This window comes from Lissotriton helveticus, chromosome 2_1 (assembly GCF_964261635.1).
Source record: "Lissotriton helveticus chromosome 2_1, aLisHel1.1, whole genome shotgun sequence".
NCBI classification, from domain to species: Eukaryota; Metazoa; Chordata; class Amphibia; order Caudata; family Salamandridae; genus Lissotriton; species Lissotriton helveticus.
In genome coordinates, this window is record NC_136059.1 from 1,505,411,588 (window position 1) to 1,505,431,802 (window position 20,215).

A 20,215-nucleotide genomic window follows, 5' to 3' on the forward strand; every position below is an offset into this window, starting at 1 on the left:
CCAAGAATAACAAAACAGGCAGCTCCAATAGGGATTTTTATTTGGATGAAAATGTGTGGTTTGATCACTTTGTTGGTTTGTATGATGAGGTAGGGTCACCCTCTGAGTACAATAATTCCGTTTTTTTCCCACAGGATATTGACACAGTGAAGTTCAGTACCAAAGAAACTTTGTGTGCAATACAGGCAATAAAGGCAGGCAAGGCCCCAGGCCCTGACAAATTACCTGGTGATTTATTCTCCCATAACGTTGAAGTATGGTGCCCCTATATAAATTTTTTATGTAATTCTATTTTACTGGGAACCCCGATCCCAGAATCATGGAAGGGAGCAGAAATTGTGACAATCTATAAAAAAGGGGATCGTTACAATCCGGGTAACTACAGACCAATTAGTTTAATTGATATTTTACAGAAAATATTTGCCAGACATATTTTAAATCGGCTTTTAAACTGGATTGAGGAATCCGAAATTCTTTCTAAATTCCAAGCTGGATTCAGAATAAAGACAAGCACGGTAGATCAGGTGTATAGATTTATGTGTATATGCTGGAAATACATTAAGATAAAGAAGTGTAGTATCTATGATGCATTTGTAGATCTACGCTCAGCGTTTGATCTTGTTCCCCGCAATTTATTATGGGATTGTTTAAAGAAAATGGGTGTCCCGGATGAATTATTGGTTAATCTTATAAGACTCCATACTGGTAATTTTGCCAAAGTTAGGTGGGGAAGGAATGGTGAACTTACTCGAGCCATCCCAGTAAAAAGGGGGGTAAGGCAAGGGTGCGTATTAGCCCCAACCCTTTTCTCCCTATTTGTAAACGACATCCCCCACTACCTAGCTCAATGTAACCATGATTCTCCTAAATTGTGCAATGAGGCAGTAACAGCATTGCTATTTGCGGATGACACCATCCTAATATCCCAAACGCCAAAAGGTTTGCAAAACCTAATAAATAAATTCAACAGTTACTGTGAGTTAAAAGGGTTAGAAATTAACTCATCTAAAACTAAATACATGGCTATTAACCCCTCTAAAACATTCAAGAAGAACTTAGTCTTAAACAGCACCAAACTTGACTATGTGGACGCATTTGATTATCTGGGCATCAGGCTGAATAGTAGACTGTCTTGGATAAACCAACTATCAAAAAGTAGGTTAATATTGAAGCAGAATTCCCTCCCTATTTTAAAAATACATGGTGGGAGGACTTCAAAAGCCATAACCCCGGCGATTGAAGTATTCAAAGCCAAAGCACAATCCGCCACCCTATATGGTGCCGAGATTTGGGGACCCTACACAAAAAAATCATTTGACATAGAGGAAAATATATTCTTTAGACGTCTATTAAGAATCCCAGTAAGAACACCACTAGTGCCAGTTTATCTGGACATTAATCTAAAACGCACAGGTTACTTGTGCTGGCTAAGACCATTGCTTTATTGGGTGAGATTATGGTCTACCCCGGAACTGGCTGATTATAGAGCAGGTTTAGTGGAAGTAAGGGAGTTGGATACTTTTAACTCAATTAAGTGGTTGAGACATGTTTCCTATCGGCTGATAAAAATTGGCTTATCACATTTCTGGGAAACACCAGCATTGTCAATCACCTCGCCAAATATTTGCAAGGAACAAGTGAAATCTGCTTATTGGTATTATGTGAATATTAATGTATACGGACAAGCTACTGGTATTTTAACTCAAAAGTTTTTGCAATTTAAGGACCATCCCTCGTTTGAATATTTTATGGATGAAATTGAGCCACCTCTGGCCAAATCTGTTTATTTGCAATTTAGATACGGGGTCTTGCAAATTAATGCTAATACTCATCGGTGGGGTGGGGTAAGTAAAGACCGAAATTGCAAATTGTGTGATTTAAAATGTAAAGAAGACGAGGCTCATATTCTCTTTTTCTGTCAGTTATATGTATCACTACGCAAGAAATGGATCATACCACTTTGTAGAGATATGGGTACAAGGTCATTCAAAGAGGCAGAGCGTATACTTAGATCTTCTACTACGAAACTATTAATATTCGGTTTAAGTAGGTATCTCCATGGTGTTTGCATAACTAGAAAGAAACTTGGAATGTTATTATAAGATTGTTTTATCTGGCATTTTTAATTATTTATAATGTTTTAATCGTTTTTAAATTATGGTCTTGTAAGATATCCGGATTGAAGATTGTTTATAAATGTTTAAGAAATGTATGGAATCACGTTACGAATTTTTGTAAATAATGGCACTGGACCTGCACTTTATGTATACTTGTACCCATTGAATTTGCACATTAGTATGGTTGATAATGTATCACTAATTTTAACCAAAACATTTTTTTCTTTTTTAATGATGACTAAATTGTATGTATTATATGTGTGTGTTGGCTTTATGACAAAGTGTCGAATAAAAGCTTTACAACAACATTAAAGAAAATAGTGCTTATAGACTAAATAAGACATACAGTGTAACAACAGAAGTAAAAGGTTGAGTCCTCATGGGAGGTTACAAATGAAGACAAGGCGGTACTAAGGAGGGACAGACAAGCCTATTCACGAATCAGAAGCCAGCATTTACAAAGGACAATGACACAAGCCAATGACAGATAGGGGCTAAGAGTGAGCGGGGCTTCAACTCCATACTCAGATACTGCAAGACTTGCAGAGCAGCGCATGCGCTGCCCAGGCCCGACTTAAAAAATTGTGGAATGCCCCCACATCTGTTACCATAGCATGATAACTGCACCCTTAGAATGGGACGCAGTCCCTAAAGTTAAAGCCACATTTTAGTTTGCGTTTGGATGCAACAAGTTAATTACTCACCAGGTGTGGAAGTGGCCTATTCCTGTGCTCTGGCATACTGACCACAACGTTTTGCTAGTCCTCATAAAGCACGAATATATAGGTCCTAAAGACAGGTAGCATTAGCAGTGTGTAAAAACAAAGTTGCCAGTGGGAAAGCTTTGTGAGCCAAAGTGTCAAGTTTTTTGGACTGTCAAGAGAGGCTGTAGGAACGGAATTTGTATTCTGCTTCAAAGACATTAAAACGCCCTGAATTTCAGGTGATGGATGGGAGGACTAAACATAATTGCCACCAGGAGCTAAAGCTTTAGCACCTGGCTATCAGCCTTTGGGCTGCTGGGCCTGAAAAGATTTCTCCCTTGCTACAATTATAGTGTCTTGGCATACCTTCTTAAAAGAAGATAGGACTTCACAGAAACTGTTGAAGAGGCGGGCGGATCAACGTATGAATCATAATCCTCCATGAGTCCATAGCACTTCTTCTCCATTGCCCAGGTATCTGTATCTAACCCAATAATTTCCTCTAAATATCCTTGGCATATGGAGAGGTACACATAGTGATTCATCACTGAAGTAAGCCTCGATTTCTTCCCTTACCATATGGATGATAACTTTTTTACATCCATACATCAGCCAGCTCCGGGGCTAGCTTTGTGGGCAGCATCACCACCTACTTTGGGGTTGGCACAGAGGGATCCCCTGAATTAATGGGGGCATAGGGACAAGACAGTACTTAGAGACAAGAAGACCTTCCCACAAAGAATCGCCAGTCAGAAGGTCGAAACGCGTTGGCTCTATCAACAGAAAGGATCGACACGGAACCAAGTTGTAGTTAGGTCCCGTTATTGGACAATACAGAACCCATGAAATAGGGCTCTTTCCTTGAGTTCTAATTATCACTGTTGACCTCTCCCTTGGTTGGATAAGTAAATTAGGTTGAGGATGGGGAAGTAACAACCCACCTTGACTCTACTTCACCACAACAGAATTTAGTAGGACTACCTCCTGCCTGAGGAATGTTTTAGGACATCATATGTGCTTTTAGAGTTAGTGTCCGGTAACACTGCCTTTGTGAGACATATATACATTTTTTCTGTTAAATGTACTGTATATTCAAATGTTCTTTATTTGCACTGTATATATTTGTGAGCACATGTTTTTTGAAAAAATGTCTCTTCACCTTTAATGTGTGTGTATACATATAGAGAGAAGGCAATTGGGGCCTTGATCTAGCTTGTTTTGTGACAGGCTTGGTGTTTTTTTGCATAACAAAAAAGAAAAAATGTAAGAATTTGAATGAATTTAACCCAAGGATAATTAAACAATCCTTTGGGCAAAACATTGACTTTGTGATCTATGGTGTCAGGGGTATTTTGTTTTTTCGATTTGTACTAAGATTCTGTCCTAAACTGAATCATCCCCCTGTTTTTCACCCGCCAAGTTAGAAGGCGCTGAACACTTGGGCTAGCAGTGAGCAGTTACGACCAGCTGCTGGAAAGGTACAGGATGAGCTAAGTAGAAACAAGCATACAATCTGCTGTCGAACACGTCATATAGGACGATTTCAAAATGTGTGCTATTTCATGAAGGTCCGCATCAGTAACAACCATGAGTAAATTTACACGCTCTGGTCTCAAGCGAAACACATTACACACAAAAAGCTGGGTGTCGGGCTTGCTCCAGTATCTTATAAAACATCATCAGAAACACCTGATTTCACCCAGGGTGTTTGGACAATGTTTAAGTGACACACGGCTTTGGAGCTGGCATCCCAGGATGGGTAAGCCTCATCAGTGCAGAAAAATTCAATGGACGAACAGGTCCATCTTCTAATGCCATATTTCAATCTCAGAAGCATTGTAACAAAAAGAAACCTGTAATTGGCACCGGAAATAGACAAAACCAGTGGTCATTTCACATAAGTCAATTTAAAAAACAAAATGCGCGGAGGAAAGGAGAAACTCTGGGGGCAAGGACTGCGTGCCCCATCATACCGCGGACCTGAAGGCGGGTTGATTGATTGTAACACGGGGCAGATTACGGGCAGCTGTACAAAGTGTTCACGGTGTCCTGCAGTGCGGGACGTGCATGGTCCGGGCCTGGGCATTCTGAACGCACATTTTTTTTAGAGTTCTTTCATAACCGATAATGAAGAAAAATAAGTTTTGGTGAAAAAAAAATATTTACCTAAAATCAGACAATTTACGAGGGGAAGCCGTGATTTATTCACGTGTTCTCGTTTCACTTTGTACCAAATAGCCAGCAAATTGTTATCTATTTGTCTTCCCTTCCGCTAAGGCTTTGTTTTTTTCATGTGTACATTTTCCGATGCTTATGATGTCACATGAGAGGGAATACCGTATCTCTCCTGCAAGTTCATGAACTTTAAAGTCATCGCATGCCCACTAACCCCACATGCCCAAGGTACACGCTATATTCAGTAGACAGAAAAAAAAATCAATGGGAGTTAGACTTTTAAGATGTAACACACTAAAAATGAATTAAAAGAGCAAAAAGTGCATCTATACTGTGTCCGCAATACACGCACGTCACGGCTGCCCACGCAATGGCATTGGTAATTCCTGGACGCAGCACTCTGGGTGAAGACCAATCAATAAAACATTTTATGACAGGTCCACGAAACAACAAGCAATGACAAGAAGTATAAAGTACACATAACTAAAAGGCATTTTCATTTACAATGCCATTAGGTCAAAGTTTAGAGAATGCAAGACCTATTACACTGTAAATGCTTGTTTTTCTTGTGACAATTACTTTGGTCCTAGTTGGTGGTCCTGTCAGTTTACGCCACCATGTTATATTCCATATAGAAAAGCTGATTCTGTGTATATGGCTCTCGTTTCTACTGCCTTTTAGATGGGCAAGTCTACTAGACTTCCTTCGTTCTTTGCCCCTGATCATCCTTTCGCGTAGGACCAGCGGTTGCAAATGCTGCACCCCCTGATAACTTTCTCCTATTCCAAGTTCCAAATCTATCCCTTTTTTCCAGGGCACTAGGAGCACTACGGCTGGAAAACTGTTATTTTGCCTGGAGCGCCGTACATGCTTGCATCGTTTTTGGAAGCATCTCTGACACTGGAGATGTCAATATCTTAGAACGAAATACTTAACTTTTAAAGTATAGATCTAATTGAACCAACTCAAACTTGTTCCAGCTGCCCCCAAAAGGTGAAAGCTGGTTATTTCAATATCCCTTTATTCAATATCAGAGTTGCTCCCACTGCCAAAAGCCACAATTTTACATTTTATTACAGTAAAGTTCCTTGGCAGCAGGCATTAATTTTAAATTTCAAAAGAAGTTGATTGAGAGAGTTTTCAGTGCATGTCAAGAAAGCTGCATGATCCACTTGCAAAAGTACTGAGACATTGAGGATGGGAAGATAAATTATAATTAATCTTAACTATTTATCTGAATCATTAAGAAAAAGATTAAGTAGAAATGGAATTAAAGTGCAAACTTGGAACATCTCTCTAATAACTGTAATTCTTTCAGCAATCTCACCAGTCAGGCCAAATCTACCTCAAGCAGAATTTCTAGTGTGTAGGTCCCAAACACTTTCAAAAGAGTGGGATTTAGACTAAATGCTTACAATGACTCAAACATTAAAACCTCTTTCTTAAGGACAAAGATTTAGTTTAATACATTGAAGAAATAAACAAACATTTATCTATTGTACCAAGGCTAATTCTAAAATATACATGGCATACACAAGGGTGTTTTTCTAAAAATGTTCCTGTGACTACCTCTGCCGCAATATCGGCACATCAGTGTGGGACACAGCATCAATAAATAAAAAACGATATGAAGTGCACTAACATATATGCTTTGAAAATGACCAAACACATTAAAAATTGGATTTAAAGGTCGAACATCTGATGACTTACTATTTCTTGTTGTTCTTCATCTGAGGAATGATGTACATCAATCCATTCTCCATCCTCGCTGCCTCCTTCGTCCTCACTCAAACTGGCACTTTCCCAATCGTCTGGTAAGGTAAATGGCAAACAGTATCACATACACAACCTATAATTTCTACCACACCAATAAAGTCTAACATGGTCTCTGTCAGAACTATTAACAGTATGAGTTGAGAAAGCACACATTTTCATCAATCCTTCTCATTTAATGAGACAAATAGTTGATGTGTACAGGAGAAAATTGGTGAAGTAGGAAGTACGTACAATATTCCTACCACTTAATGCGCATGTTACTGAGATGGAGGTGTGACAGATTGTGACTTTAATACATTTTTAGCAGTACCTTTTTTAAAAATCTTCTGGATGGATGTCATGTGCGCAATAAGGGTTTCCCTCCATATAAAACAGGGATGTCTACAGAGTAAGAGGTTCACAGGCATGCGGTAAATAGGAGAATCCAACATAACTGTGCCATTGTCACTACTATGAGAAGGCGTGTCGGCTAAAAGTGTCAATAAGAGCAGTTCACTATACTTGCAAGATGGTCCGATAGAAAAACTAGTGTTTACATAATGGTTATAAAAACATACAAAAAATAACCCTCATTCACAGAACTTTGGGAAAACCCCCTCATTTATAACATAATATTATAAACATAAAGCTATCATATGTGATACGGCTGGCGTTCTGCTCTCAGCAGCACCACAAAAACTACATTGATTAATGATTACATCAAAAGAATGAAAACACAAATCAAGAGAACACAAAGCAAGTGGAAAAAAAATCATGCAAAGAAAAAGATAAAATCATACTTCATCAGTCTAACAAAGCCAACGGAAGAGTTTTCAGAATCATAACAAAAAGGACACTATTTCACAAACATAATTAAATTCGACCACCCTTCAAAGGAACACCACAAGATTCTAGCAAAATACCACAGCTGAGAGAGTCAACACTCAAAACACAACAACTGCATGCTTCGGTGGCAAAATATCAATGCAATTGATTACATAAAAAAAATAAAAAATAGAACATTACCTTAAGGGGAACCCAATAACACTCCCTCGTCACATGACTCAACAGCATAAAGAGGGACAAAAGTAATCTTCCAGTGTGTAATACTTTCAATACCCTCTCAGAAAAAGAATTCTATAAACTTTAAACCATCAGGATCACCTTCAGACCCAGCACCTCCAAACATATCAAAGATATCCTCCTCACAATGAGTGCATAGATTGTAACTAGGAGCTTACTCGACAAGTACTTGGAACCAGGATCTTTCCCACCAAAGTTGAAAGCCTCCTATATCATACCTCTTATCAAAAACAAAAACCTTGATCCATACGATCCTGCAAACTACAGACCAATATCCAATTGCCCATTCCTGGGTAATAGATTTGAAAGAGTAATTTTTACTTACCATTCAAAATTTAAGGAGGAAAATGAAGCTTGGGAGAAGCTGAAAACATCCTACAGGAATTATGTATTAGGTGAAAAAAGTTCTGCTGTTCTCTCCTGGTAGATTCCTTCTTGATGTTCAAATGTGTAGCTGAGTATGGGCCATACCTGAATATGGTTATCAACCCTGGGGCACATGCACTTTATGTTACATTCAGATTGGGCATATTACCATTGGCTACTTTTACGCAGTCCTGGACCAAAAAGAAAGGCATATCAAATCTGAGTGCGATGGGTTGTCTAGTTGCAGAGAACACTGAACATGGCTATTTTTTTGTAAAGCTTACGCTAAACAACGTACAGAATGGATTATTCCCCTTTGTAAAGTTCTTGGGTTTGGGACCGCCATACAGCCCTTAGAATATGTAAAACCAACACGAGACTGTGGGTGTATTCAATTGCTAGATACCTGTTGGCAATATGGTACATTAGGTTGAATGCTTTTTAAGATAGTACTTTTATGTATACCTAATGTATTGCCTCAACTGTTTTATGATTGGTTGTATACCCCTTTATCTAGGAGCTTACTTGTTCTCTTTGTAAATCCTTTTAGCTTTGAGGTGTGTTTTATGTATTTCCTTCATCTTTTTGTTTTTACTATAATATTATGGATATTAAAAAAGCTACTAATTCTATGAGATTTGTATTGTTGGACCGAAATTTCTCACACAACCTGGTTTTACTCAAATAGTTTTGCATAATAAATGTGTACATTTTATCATTATTCTATTTTTAATGTTTATAATGTACCTTTTATGGTTTTATTTTACCCTAATAAAGGAATATGATAATGACTTGATAGATCACCAATCCAGATTCAGGAGGCTTGGCCAAGACGGAGGCAGAGTCGGATGCATTTTAAGTGCACTCATTGTCAGGCCTATAATTAATCAGTCAGAATCATGATTAGACCCACAAGCCCTGCTTATGAAAGAGCCCCTCTGGGTCCCCTGGATGCAGGGGTGACAGAGTGGCACTCCGCAACTACAGAGCTGAGATACCACGTTTAACCTTGCGGTCCGCAGCCTGGCTATGACCTGTGACGCCCTGACACAGAGCCATGCTATGGCAGCCCTACTGGTGGACTGAGATCACTGGAAGGAATGTGAATTGGGTAGCCCCCACCGGGATCTGAGAGGTGCCAGCCAAGTGACATCAGCAGGGCCAGCTGGAAGACCGGCGATTGTTGGACGCTGGTCCGGGAGTCAAGGTGCTGTGCCCGTGAGTCCGGGAACACCAATGGCGGCGGCCCATCCCCAGGCCGCGAGGAGGGACTCCCTGGCGGGCCTGACATCTGTTGGGACAGCCACGTTCGTCTAATGAGTGGTGGGTCAGCCGGGACCAGTGCTGCCCTATTGTGGTTGTGCCCCCTCGCCCATGGCTGCATGGGGGAGGCAGCGACCATCATGTGTGGCAGCTTAGAGGGCTGAAGCTGCATGCCTGGTTCGATCACCCCGGAGGTAAGGACTTGACCCAATGGCAAATGGGAGAGTCGTGATGAAGGCTGGACTTCCTCCTCCCTGCATGCATACCTTGCCTGCACCTGACGGCGCAGAGAATAGAGTACTCTGTGGGACCTGTCCGACTTCCGGCACCCCAATGACAGGCCTAACTCACTGGCGACACTGCCCAGGAGGCCAGGACCCCCTCAGAGTACGTCCTGAAGTGGAAAAGGGACTGGAGGTACAGAGTGCCCCGTGCTGCGGGTGGGGGGGGATGAAAGGATTGCAAGCCGGAGGAGGGGTCTGGTTCCCTGAGACCAGGGAGAGGACTCATCATTTTTACCAGTGCTGAGCAGCGGGCTGGGGAGCATTCCACTCTCCCCCCGCCCATCTAAAACATGTTGTCTGTGGGTCACAGACGGTGCCATCATTCATCTGGCAGGGCCAGCGACGGTCAAAACGGTCTTGCTCCCACCCAGACTGCAACATTCCGGTCACCTCGCCTTGCAAACCCACCTGAAAATACTAGTTGAGCCTCCACAATACAGGCCGCAGGAACTGAACGAGTGAGAAAGTGATCTCCCTCTGTTCTTATCCTGTTGAACATCGGAAACGACTTGTGTGCCACTCCTGCACCTGTGAGACTTGTCCTGGATGACTACCACTGCTGCTTGCAGGCCTATCCAATTGGGGTGCACAAAGTATCACTCCGGTGTCAGGAGTATGGCCCATGATAAAGAACTGAGGTCTCTTGAACAGGTGAAGATGGACTGCTACACCAAGGTAGTAGCACCTCCAGACGTGGATGCCCTCCCTACAATACCTGAGAATGCGGTTCTCCCCCTGGATATCCAGTCTTCCTGTGAGGCACCGGAGTGGGGATTGGGGGAGGTGCACTCAGGTCTCCCTCCTGCAGCAGAATCTCTGCAACGTGGCTGATAGGGTCACTGCTGCTGAGTTTAGGATCTTCGAGCTAGAGGACACAGTTCAGGGTCACTGTACAGATGTTGGAGAAGTCTAAGCCACCACTAAGGATGTGGGGTGGAGACTGGAAGATGCTGAAAACTGCACCTGCCAAAACAACCTCAGATTTGTTAGATTTCCCGAAGGGATCGAGGGCTCGAATTGGGGCTGAACTAGTGGTAGGGGGTTGTGGGCTACAGACCTTTTAGTCTCCTCTGTTGAGTAGTTCTGGTTTAGCTAAGAGAGCAGTTACTTACAGCAGTCCATTTGGGGTGGAATGGGTACTTGGATGGGGGTTTTAGGGCGGGTTATGTTAAGTAGGGGGGCAGATACCGATATGTAAACTAGGCATTGGGCAGGTTAGAAAAGCTGGCACAATTCAGGGAGAAAAGTCAGTCACTTTGGCTGATGCCCAGCCTCTATTGGGGCCACATGCACCACATAATTCAGCAGTTTCTACTTAGGCACCCATCACTTCTCTCGCACGTCCCGCCACCATTTTCAGAGCCAGGATGAGTACTACACCATTAGCAGATAAGACCATGTCGATCTTGTCCTGGAATGTGAATGGTCTGGGTGACAAGGTCAAGCAAGAGTTGGTGGCCCACGTACAACTGGAGGTGGTGCTCTTACAAGTGACCCATCTTAAGGGAACACAGTGCAGATTTCAGGGGAGAGGAGCCTACACCACACTTGCATATGCAAGGTATACGTTGGGCTCAAAGAGGGCTAGCTATTTTAGTCCAGAAGGATCCACCTTTACGAGTAGTTAAGAAGTGAACAGACCTCTTGGGGAGACAGGTGGGAGTAAAAGGGTTCTAGGGACGAACAGATGTTACACTGCTTAGCGTATATGCACCCCCTAGGCTATAGTCCCCCACCATTAAGATAGCTAGTATAACGCTGGAGGCTGACTTCTCACTCCACACTGTGGGAGGAGATTTTAACTATGTCACAGTAGTGGAGCAGGACAGGGTGGGATGCACAGGTCTGGCCACACAACCCACCCCGCTTGCAAGCTTTGCAGCTGGCTTGGGCCTTTCTGGAGGCACAATCACCCACATGAACACAAAAACTACAATTTCTCAGGGGTCCATAAGGTGTTATCCCTCCTAAACCATGTCTTTGCCCCAACAAATGGGCACTACATTGCAGGCGGACTAGTTGGCCCGGAGCCTTTCAGATCACATTCTCTGTTGGTGAGGGCGGACAGGCTTTGTGCCGGGTGGGCGAGTTAGAAATTTAATGCCTGGGATCTACATGACCGGGAAGTGGCTGTGGGACTGAGGGTGGACTCAGAGCTCTACTTCCATATAAATGAAGGGTTAGTCACGTCTAAAGCAGTACTCTGGGAGGTCTACAAAGTGGTCCTTCGAGACAATGTCCCGAACAGGACAGCCCGAAAGAGAAGGAGCGAGATGAGCACCCTGGAGAAACACGAGGGTCAGCTGCTAGAGATTTAGGGAACCATGAATCAGGAATCAGACCCCCCTCCCCCTCCACCACCCTTAGTAAGCTGGCCCTCCTAAGACATGAATATCAAGCTCTGACAAAAGAGGGTACAAAAACCCAAATGCTAACCACGCTACACCGACTATATGATGCTGGTAATAAGGCTGGGAAACTACTGGTGTGGCTGGGGAAAAGGGAGGTGGAGGCCAGGCAGGTGAACCAAAGGGGGAGAGAAAGTGGGGAAAGAGATGAAGCAATAGCAGGAGGTTTTGCTCGCTACTATGCAGAGTTTTATAGGGCCAGGCCATTGCGTACGTTGCCTCAAAACAAAAAGTACCTGAAGTCTGTGACCACTCTTGTGCTAGATTAAGAGGCTCGAGCGGCACCTGGCGCCGAAATCAAGTTCGCCAAAATTAAAGCTGCTACAACGAAACTGAATTCTAACAAGACCCTGGACTCAACGGAATTCCCGCAGAATTCTATAAGTGTTACGTAGGGCTGGTAGGACCACATCTCTTGAACATGTTCTTGGAAGCGGCTAAACAGGCCACTGTCCTGTGTGACCTTCAACGGGCTGTCACAGTAGTTATTCATAAAGATGGCAAGCCGAAAGACTGTTGCGACTCATATCACCTGATCTCGCTACTCAACACAGAGGTTAAAATTGAAGCTATTATTCTAGCCATTAGACTCCTGCATGTCATCAGGCCCCTAATCCATAGGGACCGGTCAGACTTCATGCCTGGCAGATCAACCAGGCACAATCTACGTCACAAGCTTAATTAGCTAAACAAAATTAGAGACCAATCAGAACCTCATGACTTTCTAGCGCTTGATGCAGAAAAGGCATTTGACGCAGTGCACTGACCCTTTATTGATCATATATTGGTCAAGTTCATTACCGCACCCCGCTACAGGAAATGAGCCAAACTATTATATCATGGCCCAATGGCTGCAGCCCGGGTGAACATGGTACTGTTGGTGGAGTTCCCCATCCATAGAGGCATGAGACAGGGTTGCCTGTGTCCCCTCTTTTGTGCGCTCTTACTATAGAATCCCTAGCCTGCACGGTCTGGGATAATCCCGGGATCCATGGCTTATGGATCATGGAGGAGACCATGGGGGATGGAGAAGATTTGTTTCACGCGGATAACATTCCTCTCTATATCACAGTAGCATCACAGTTCCTACCCTCAACCGTCCACCTATTTGAGGATTATGGGAGACACATAGGTTACAGTATCAACTGGGGCAAATTAGTTCTTGATCTTCCAGTGTGGGATGGAGTTGCCCTCACTCCCTCGTCAAGTGACGCATACTGCCCATGGATTCAAATACTTAGGTATCATACATGACACAGGAGAGGGAAGCTTGTTTTGAGAGCAATCTGAAGAGGGTGATGTGAGCCTGCTGAAAAGACATGGAAAGGTGGCAGAGGCGTCCCCTTACATTGATGTGGTGGGCAGCAATGTTTAAGATGGTCTCATAACCCAAAGTACTCCCTGACGTGTAAAACGCATATTACTTCCCCCCCTGCCCCCCCCCCCCCCCACCACCACCTTCCCGAGACCTTCAGAGTGGTTGAGGGTGACATGAGCTGTGCTATGGGATGGCAAACACCCACAGAATTGCCATTAAAACCCTACAAGGCAACCAATATAATGCCAATTTAGCATTGATCAACATAAGTGCCTACTTTTGGGCTGCCCACCTCATAACTGTCAACAATTAGTTATTTGCCCTGCTGGAACACTCAAACTTAAGGCTGGAGCAGGTGCAATGGGGTAAGAGGTCCTACCTACACTATTTGTACAGAGGCAGCCTATCAACTAGCTACATACAATGCCCGCTTCCTGACATCTCACAATGACCACTTCCTGACATCCCACAATGACAATCGTATATGGAACAATAAATCCCCGCAGTTCTCTCCACCATCTCTCCCTCCAACCTATTCCTGCTCAGGACCATAAAATCTAAACTCAAAATGTCAGAATGGACAACGCAGTGTGGTAACCAGCTTAATAGACTATGATCATAAATACAATAAAAGGACATAATGAGCTGTTCAAATCTGCCAGCTTACTGAATACCATAAACTTCACACCTCTCTTTCACACTTCTCCATCCATCAAACTGCTAAGCACTGCATCCATAACACAATAACAACATGTAGTATGACATGGTAATACTTTCCACAAAGAATCAAAACAACTTCCAACCACCCACTCTACAGAGTGTAACACGCTACCCAAAATGGAAAGTGCTTCTGGACCCCTCGTAGGGTTCTAAGAACTATATAAATGCTGCAATAGAATGCAAGGAAACATCATACCTCATGATAGGTAAACTGTGCCAACGGTCAGTCACATACTGTCAATTAATCTGCCTACCTCTGCCACAGAATTCTGCCTGAATCTTTAGTAACTAGAAAATTCAATAAGGTTAAGTCCCTCTGTGAGAGCTACGGCTACAAATAATCATCTTTCTTAGTGTGAACTACAAGTTCAAAGGTACAAGACACAAAGAAGTAAGACCTAATGAATCCAATTTACAAGGTCCTAAATGCATCTGCAACTCCTATATCACCAAAGTGCTATTGGGTGGGGGGCATAAAAAGAAAGTGAAAATGCCAGTTGAGCCCCTGGGGCACATTTTGTATTAAGTACTTTGGCCTCAATGTCATTCATAAGGCCAAGTTCAGATGACCGCAGCATTTTGGTGATATGAGGAGGGGAAATGTTTGCCCCTCCTCTGCCTATGTAAAGAGACTGAGAATTAGCAGTTGTAGAAGGATGCCTGGGTTAAATTGCCCTAAAAAGTTGATCACAACCATCTGTCACATTTTCATTAAAACCAATAGCACATTAAAAAAGCTCAGTGATCAAACCTTCTCCATCCTCTGCATCTTCATCTTTTTCATCCTGTTCCACTTCCAACACTTCTGCCCCCGGAATGTAACTTTTGGCGTCCAATTCACCATACTCTTGAATTCTTGCCTCTGTCGAGGCTTCCGTAGGTTTACCCTACAAGTAAAAGGCAACATTAGAATTTCACCTAACCACACAAAAAGTGCAATGTTGGCCTAAAAATATGTAAAAAATATAAAATTATACAGTAGTGATTATGCAAGCTTTTATACACTTGAGCTGCAACAGCATATCAAAGACCCACTTAAAACCTACTTGAATACGCAATCTGCCCTCACATTGCTAGTACTAGTTCTGTAAGCAATATATGCACAAAACTTAGGGTTTAACTTTAATGTTTGGTACAAATGTCTGCCTATCCCATTAATTTTAATTATGGAAATGTTCTTGTTAGCCACGTGTATTCTGCCCACTTAGTCCAACAGGATTTTTCGCAATTGACTACCTGGTTTTAAGGCTTTTTGCCACTTGTGTCTCAGTCACAGTACATTAACGGTAATTGGACTGAGGGTGCTAACTGTCAGTGTCTGCCTTTTAAGATATAGCTGCTGCACAGCTAGGGTAAGAGTCTCTGGGTTTGTCACACCAGAGCACACACATGTGCGAGCTGTTTGTGTGAGATTACAGTTGTGTGCAGTCCGGTAACTGCGTACAAGTGGTCTGTTGCAGAAGGGGTTCTACAAGGATTGGTGCGGACCTGGGGTAAGCCTTTTAATGTGAGTGGACATTCATTGTATAGGTTTGTAGTGCTCACTGAAGGTATGTGGTGTTTTCCATGCATTACACATAAGAGACTAAATCTGCCCTAAAGTACAGTTTAGCTCCATTTATCCTACAGGGTCCAGCGAAGTATCAATCTAACGTGAAATGTTCACCTCGAGTTGAATTTTCAGTCCACAAGTTTCCCTCATAAACACCTTATGGAAATTCAAGATTTACCCTATTTCTATGGCTCAGCTCATACTCAAATTCCAGGCTCCTGCCCCCTCCCCTCTGCTGGGTTTAGTTAATTACTTTGCTCCCAAGTGGAGATGTCAAAGGGCTCCTCACACGATAAAGAAAAAACCGCACTTAACCCAGTTCCTGGGAAAGGAAGAGGAGGAGGGGAAATCAGCATCTGATAATTTGCTTTTCACATTGCACCTGGGCTGGGGCAACATAGGCCCACTGGATCAAAGGAGGAGGGCAGACTTCTGAAGCAAACACAGAAGGGCTCGCTTTTGACTTTTTTGAGGGAAGCGATCAGGCAACTGTGTCAGCAAAGGGAGGAGGTGAGGTTCTCAGAGGAGCTTTTACTAGAGATAACTTGAGGTTGCAATTTTGGATTGTCCCAGAATGCAGAGCAGGAGGATTGAAATAGGGATAAAGGTATTATGAAACAGCCTAGTCTTGATTAAGGGGTGCTTGGCTCGTAAAAAGTTCCACGTTATCTAAAAAAAAAAAAAAACACAGCTTAAGGGAGAGAAAGATGAGAATACCCTGGATTTGAGAAGAAATACAGCAAAAGGATGCCCAGCTGGAAGGAGAAGTCACCCGATGCCCAGCAAGAATGAACAAAGAACTTTGACACCATGTAGGAAAGTGCATCTTTTTGACATGGTTGCCCCTACGTTTTGCCTGGTAGTTGATGTGATTTCGACAGGGTTCTTGCCAATCAGGAACCCATTGCCAGAGCTCTTTCCTAAAACTGTGCAGTCATACCCCCATTGGCAAAACCTTTAGCACATGCTGTAAGTCCCTAGTAAATTGTACCCGGGTACCTAGGGCCTGAGGTTCTATAGAGGGCCCATGAGGGGTGCAGCACCAATTGAAGGCTGCTTGTCTTGGTGACGACAAAAGTAAAAACACGACCTGTCACCCATCTCTGTGAGCAATTATTTCCTACCACTGCTTATGATATTTATAGGTCACCCCTTGAGCAGGCCTGACAGCCCTAAACCAGGGTGCTTAATACTATAATTTAATTTAATTTTAAATCTTTATTCAGCACTTAAAAAGACACCATAAAAGTACATACACAATATTTACACATAGTGAAAACAGATTTTAAACAGATAAGTTAAAAGTTAAAAAAAATGAGCTTAAAAAAAACAGCATTTTATGGGTGTAAGGGATGGAGGAAGTTTATTTGCATGGGGCTCTATTTAATTAGCATTAGAGTCCATTATTTCTCTCGTAGTCCTTAACCGCATTGCAACCCTGATAAAACTTACAATACAAAACAGTGTATGAGCATCTGGGGCTTCCTATAGAAACCTCAAGGCCATTTTTGCTTGCCTAAATTTGGTTTCTTTCAGGATCCCTACTAAGAACTTACGTCGTGGGACGGAATAAAAGGGGCATAACAGAACAAAGTGAAGGGTATCCTGCGAAGACATGGAGTCGCAGCCGCAGGTACCCTTCGCCTCCACTGTAAGAGTGAACCCAGAGGGGACAGCAAGTAGATGGTGCAGCATATTTAGTCTAAAACGAGTCATATAAAATCGGCCCTGGGCATTATGCATCACAGTGAGGTATGGTTCCGTGCCTTGTTTCTTTGTTAATAAGCAGTAAGATAAAACCGTAGGTTTACGTCTTTCCACCTCAGCCCTGGTCGTATATATGACCGTTCTAAAAAAAGTTTTTTAACCATTGTTTTGTTCTGGCCGGTTAAGGATTCTGGGTCTGTAAAGAGGTTTTTACAGCCAATTGACTCCATAGAGTTCTTTACATACTTCAGCCATGGTATGTGACCCCCTCTGTCACGTTTCAAACAATCTTTTAAAATTTGTCTTGTAAGATCCGCTTCTGGATTAGTCCAGATTTTAATCCAAGCAAGGATAGGTTTAATTTTAATACGGTCTTCAATATAGAGCTCCCCTACTTTCTCATGAATGATGAAGGCCTGGGTGCTCTGCGGCAATTTCAGGATTCTTCTAAGGAATTTATTTTCTTCCACCTTGATCTGCTGCAATGGTTTGTCTATAAAGCCCCATACTTCTGCTCTGTAGGTGACCTTAGCGCAGCATATTGATCTGTACAGGTTTAATATTTGCCATGGGGACCATCTACCAAGTCTTTTCCCGTACCCCATGATGGCCCCTGATGATGCCGCCAGTTTCGCTGCATGTTTGTTCGCCAGGGGATTAAAATTCAATTGGTCATCAAACAATACACCAAGATACGAGAAAGTCTTAACCTGTCCGATCTTGTGAGCCCCAATTTTGTAGGTGAATTTCCCTTTTTCTTTAACTCCTGCTGACATGACATAAGATTTTTCCAGGTTTGTCGATAAATCAAGTTTAGCCATAAAGTCGACAAAGCCATCGATCAGCTTTTGTAACCCCAATGGAGTCCTGGCTAACAGCACGGCATCGTCGGCATAGAGGAGTACCGGCACCGCTCGATGTCCAATTTGGGGTGAGTCCACCTGCAGTTTGATTAGATCTTTGTCCAAGAGGTTAATATATATAGAGAACAGGAAGGGCGCTAAATTGCAACCCTGCCTCACTCCACTGGTGCATGAAAAAGGACTCGGTCCTACTTCCCTCTTGGTTGTATCTTACTGTTGCGGAAGTATTCCAATGTAAAATTTTTAGGACATCTACCAGTGATTGATCCACTCCCAGGTTTAACAATAGGTTCCAGAGTTTTTCTCTGTTTACACGGTCAAAGGCCGCGGAGAGGTCCATGAACCCCATATATATATAGCCCCTCTGGCAGCGATGGTGTATTTAGCTGTGAAAAGGTACAGGTTCAAGCATTGATCAGTGGTAGATCTACCCTCCCTAAACCCGTATTGGATATCTGTCAAAACCTGGTTCTCCTCTGCCCATTCCTGCAAACGATGTAAGATTACCCGTCCCAATACCTTGGCCGTCACATCTATGAGGGAAATGGGATGGTAACATTGCGGGTCATCACGATTCCCTTTTTTATAGATCGGGACTATGGTTGCCGTCGACCAAGAACGGGGCAGTCCTGCCACCACTGCCTCGTTCAAAACTCTCGTGAGCAATGGAGCCCATAGATCTTTATTGCTCAGGTAGAGGTCGGGGGGTATGCCATCAGGGCCGGGTGCTTTATTCTTGCTCAGTCCTGCAATTGCCAGTTCCACTTCCTCCAGGGAAAAATCCAATTGTATATTAGGGTTTAACCTTGGTCCTTCACGCTGGACTAATTGACCTGTGTGGTTATAAAGGCTCTGAAAATGGGTCTGCCATTGTTCGGGTAAAATAGTATTTATTATTTTGGGTGCTCCTGGGTCCTGGAAGCATGGGGTGTTAATGACTTTCCAGAATCCCGAGCTATCTCGCCTCTCTGCCGCCTCCCTTAAATCCTCCCAAGCTTGGATTTGTAAGCTCTTTTTGCGGAGTCTCAGTGCTTTTTTATATTCAGTTCTATACTGTGCTATTTTGAGATTGTCCCTAGGTTTAAACTGAAGGCTAAGTTTGAGGTTTCTATGCGCCTTAGTACAAACAGAGTCGAACCAGCGCGGGGTTGAGGGTGCTTTACTATCTTTAGAAGTCTTTAGTAAATTGTCTACATGGCGTGCGATTTCTTCAAACGCACTGACCACTTTTGCTCCCCCCATCTTAGGATCAAGGCATATATTAATAGCCATTTGTCCTTCTGTTATGAGTCTTCTATAGAATTTGTCTCCATCTACCTTAGCCCACAATCCTCCTTCCCTGGTCCACTGCCTTTTCTAAAATATCTGTTCTACGTATATGTTTTTTTAAGTTAAAACACTTTAATGCTAAAGTCAAGGGGTTATGGTCACTAAAGATACTTTTATCTATAGCCATACTACTAATACTTCTCTTTATGTGGGGTGAGGCTAAAATGAAGTCAATATATGAGTGACAGCCTCTACCTATAAATGTTGGGTTGATATCTTCATTTCCGCCTAATTTTATCAAATCCATAGTGTGGGCCAAATTGTGCATTTTTGTTAGTTTCTCTAAGTCCCACCCCTCAGTTGTATGTGCGAAGTGTGGACCTTTTGCTATAGTGCATCGTGACCAATCTTTGTTAAATGGTTTTAGGTTGTCACAAAGGTGACAATTAAAATCCCCCATAAGTATTATACTAGGGGGGTTTGGTGTCTTATTTAGTAAATCCTGCTTATCTAGGTGAGAATCCAGTTCTTTTATGACGGTCCCCTTTCCCATCGTGCCTACAGCGTTATACCAATTAATTAAAAGAAGATTAAATCTTTTGAGACGATACCCTACCGCTTGAATATTTCT

At 42.8% G+C, this 20,215-nt stretch overlaps 1 protein-coding gene across 1 annotated transcript in view; it reads right to left on the bottom strand.

The window, feature by feature from the left end:
- SDAD1 (SDA1 domain containing 1) overlaps positions 1-20,215 on the bottom strand; it is a 202,501-nt gene that overhangs the window by 12,382 nt on the left and 169,904 nt on the right. Inside the window, exons 17-18 of the mRNA XM_078676393.1 lie at positions 14,945-15,080; positions 6,707-6,807 (exon numbers count right to left, since the gene is read on the bottom strand). Of these exons, the coding sequence (XP_078532519.1) occupies positions 6,707-6,807; positions 14,945-15,080 (237 nt within the window). The remainder of the gene's footprint in view (positions 1-6,706; positions 6,808-14,944; positions 15,081-20,215) is intronic.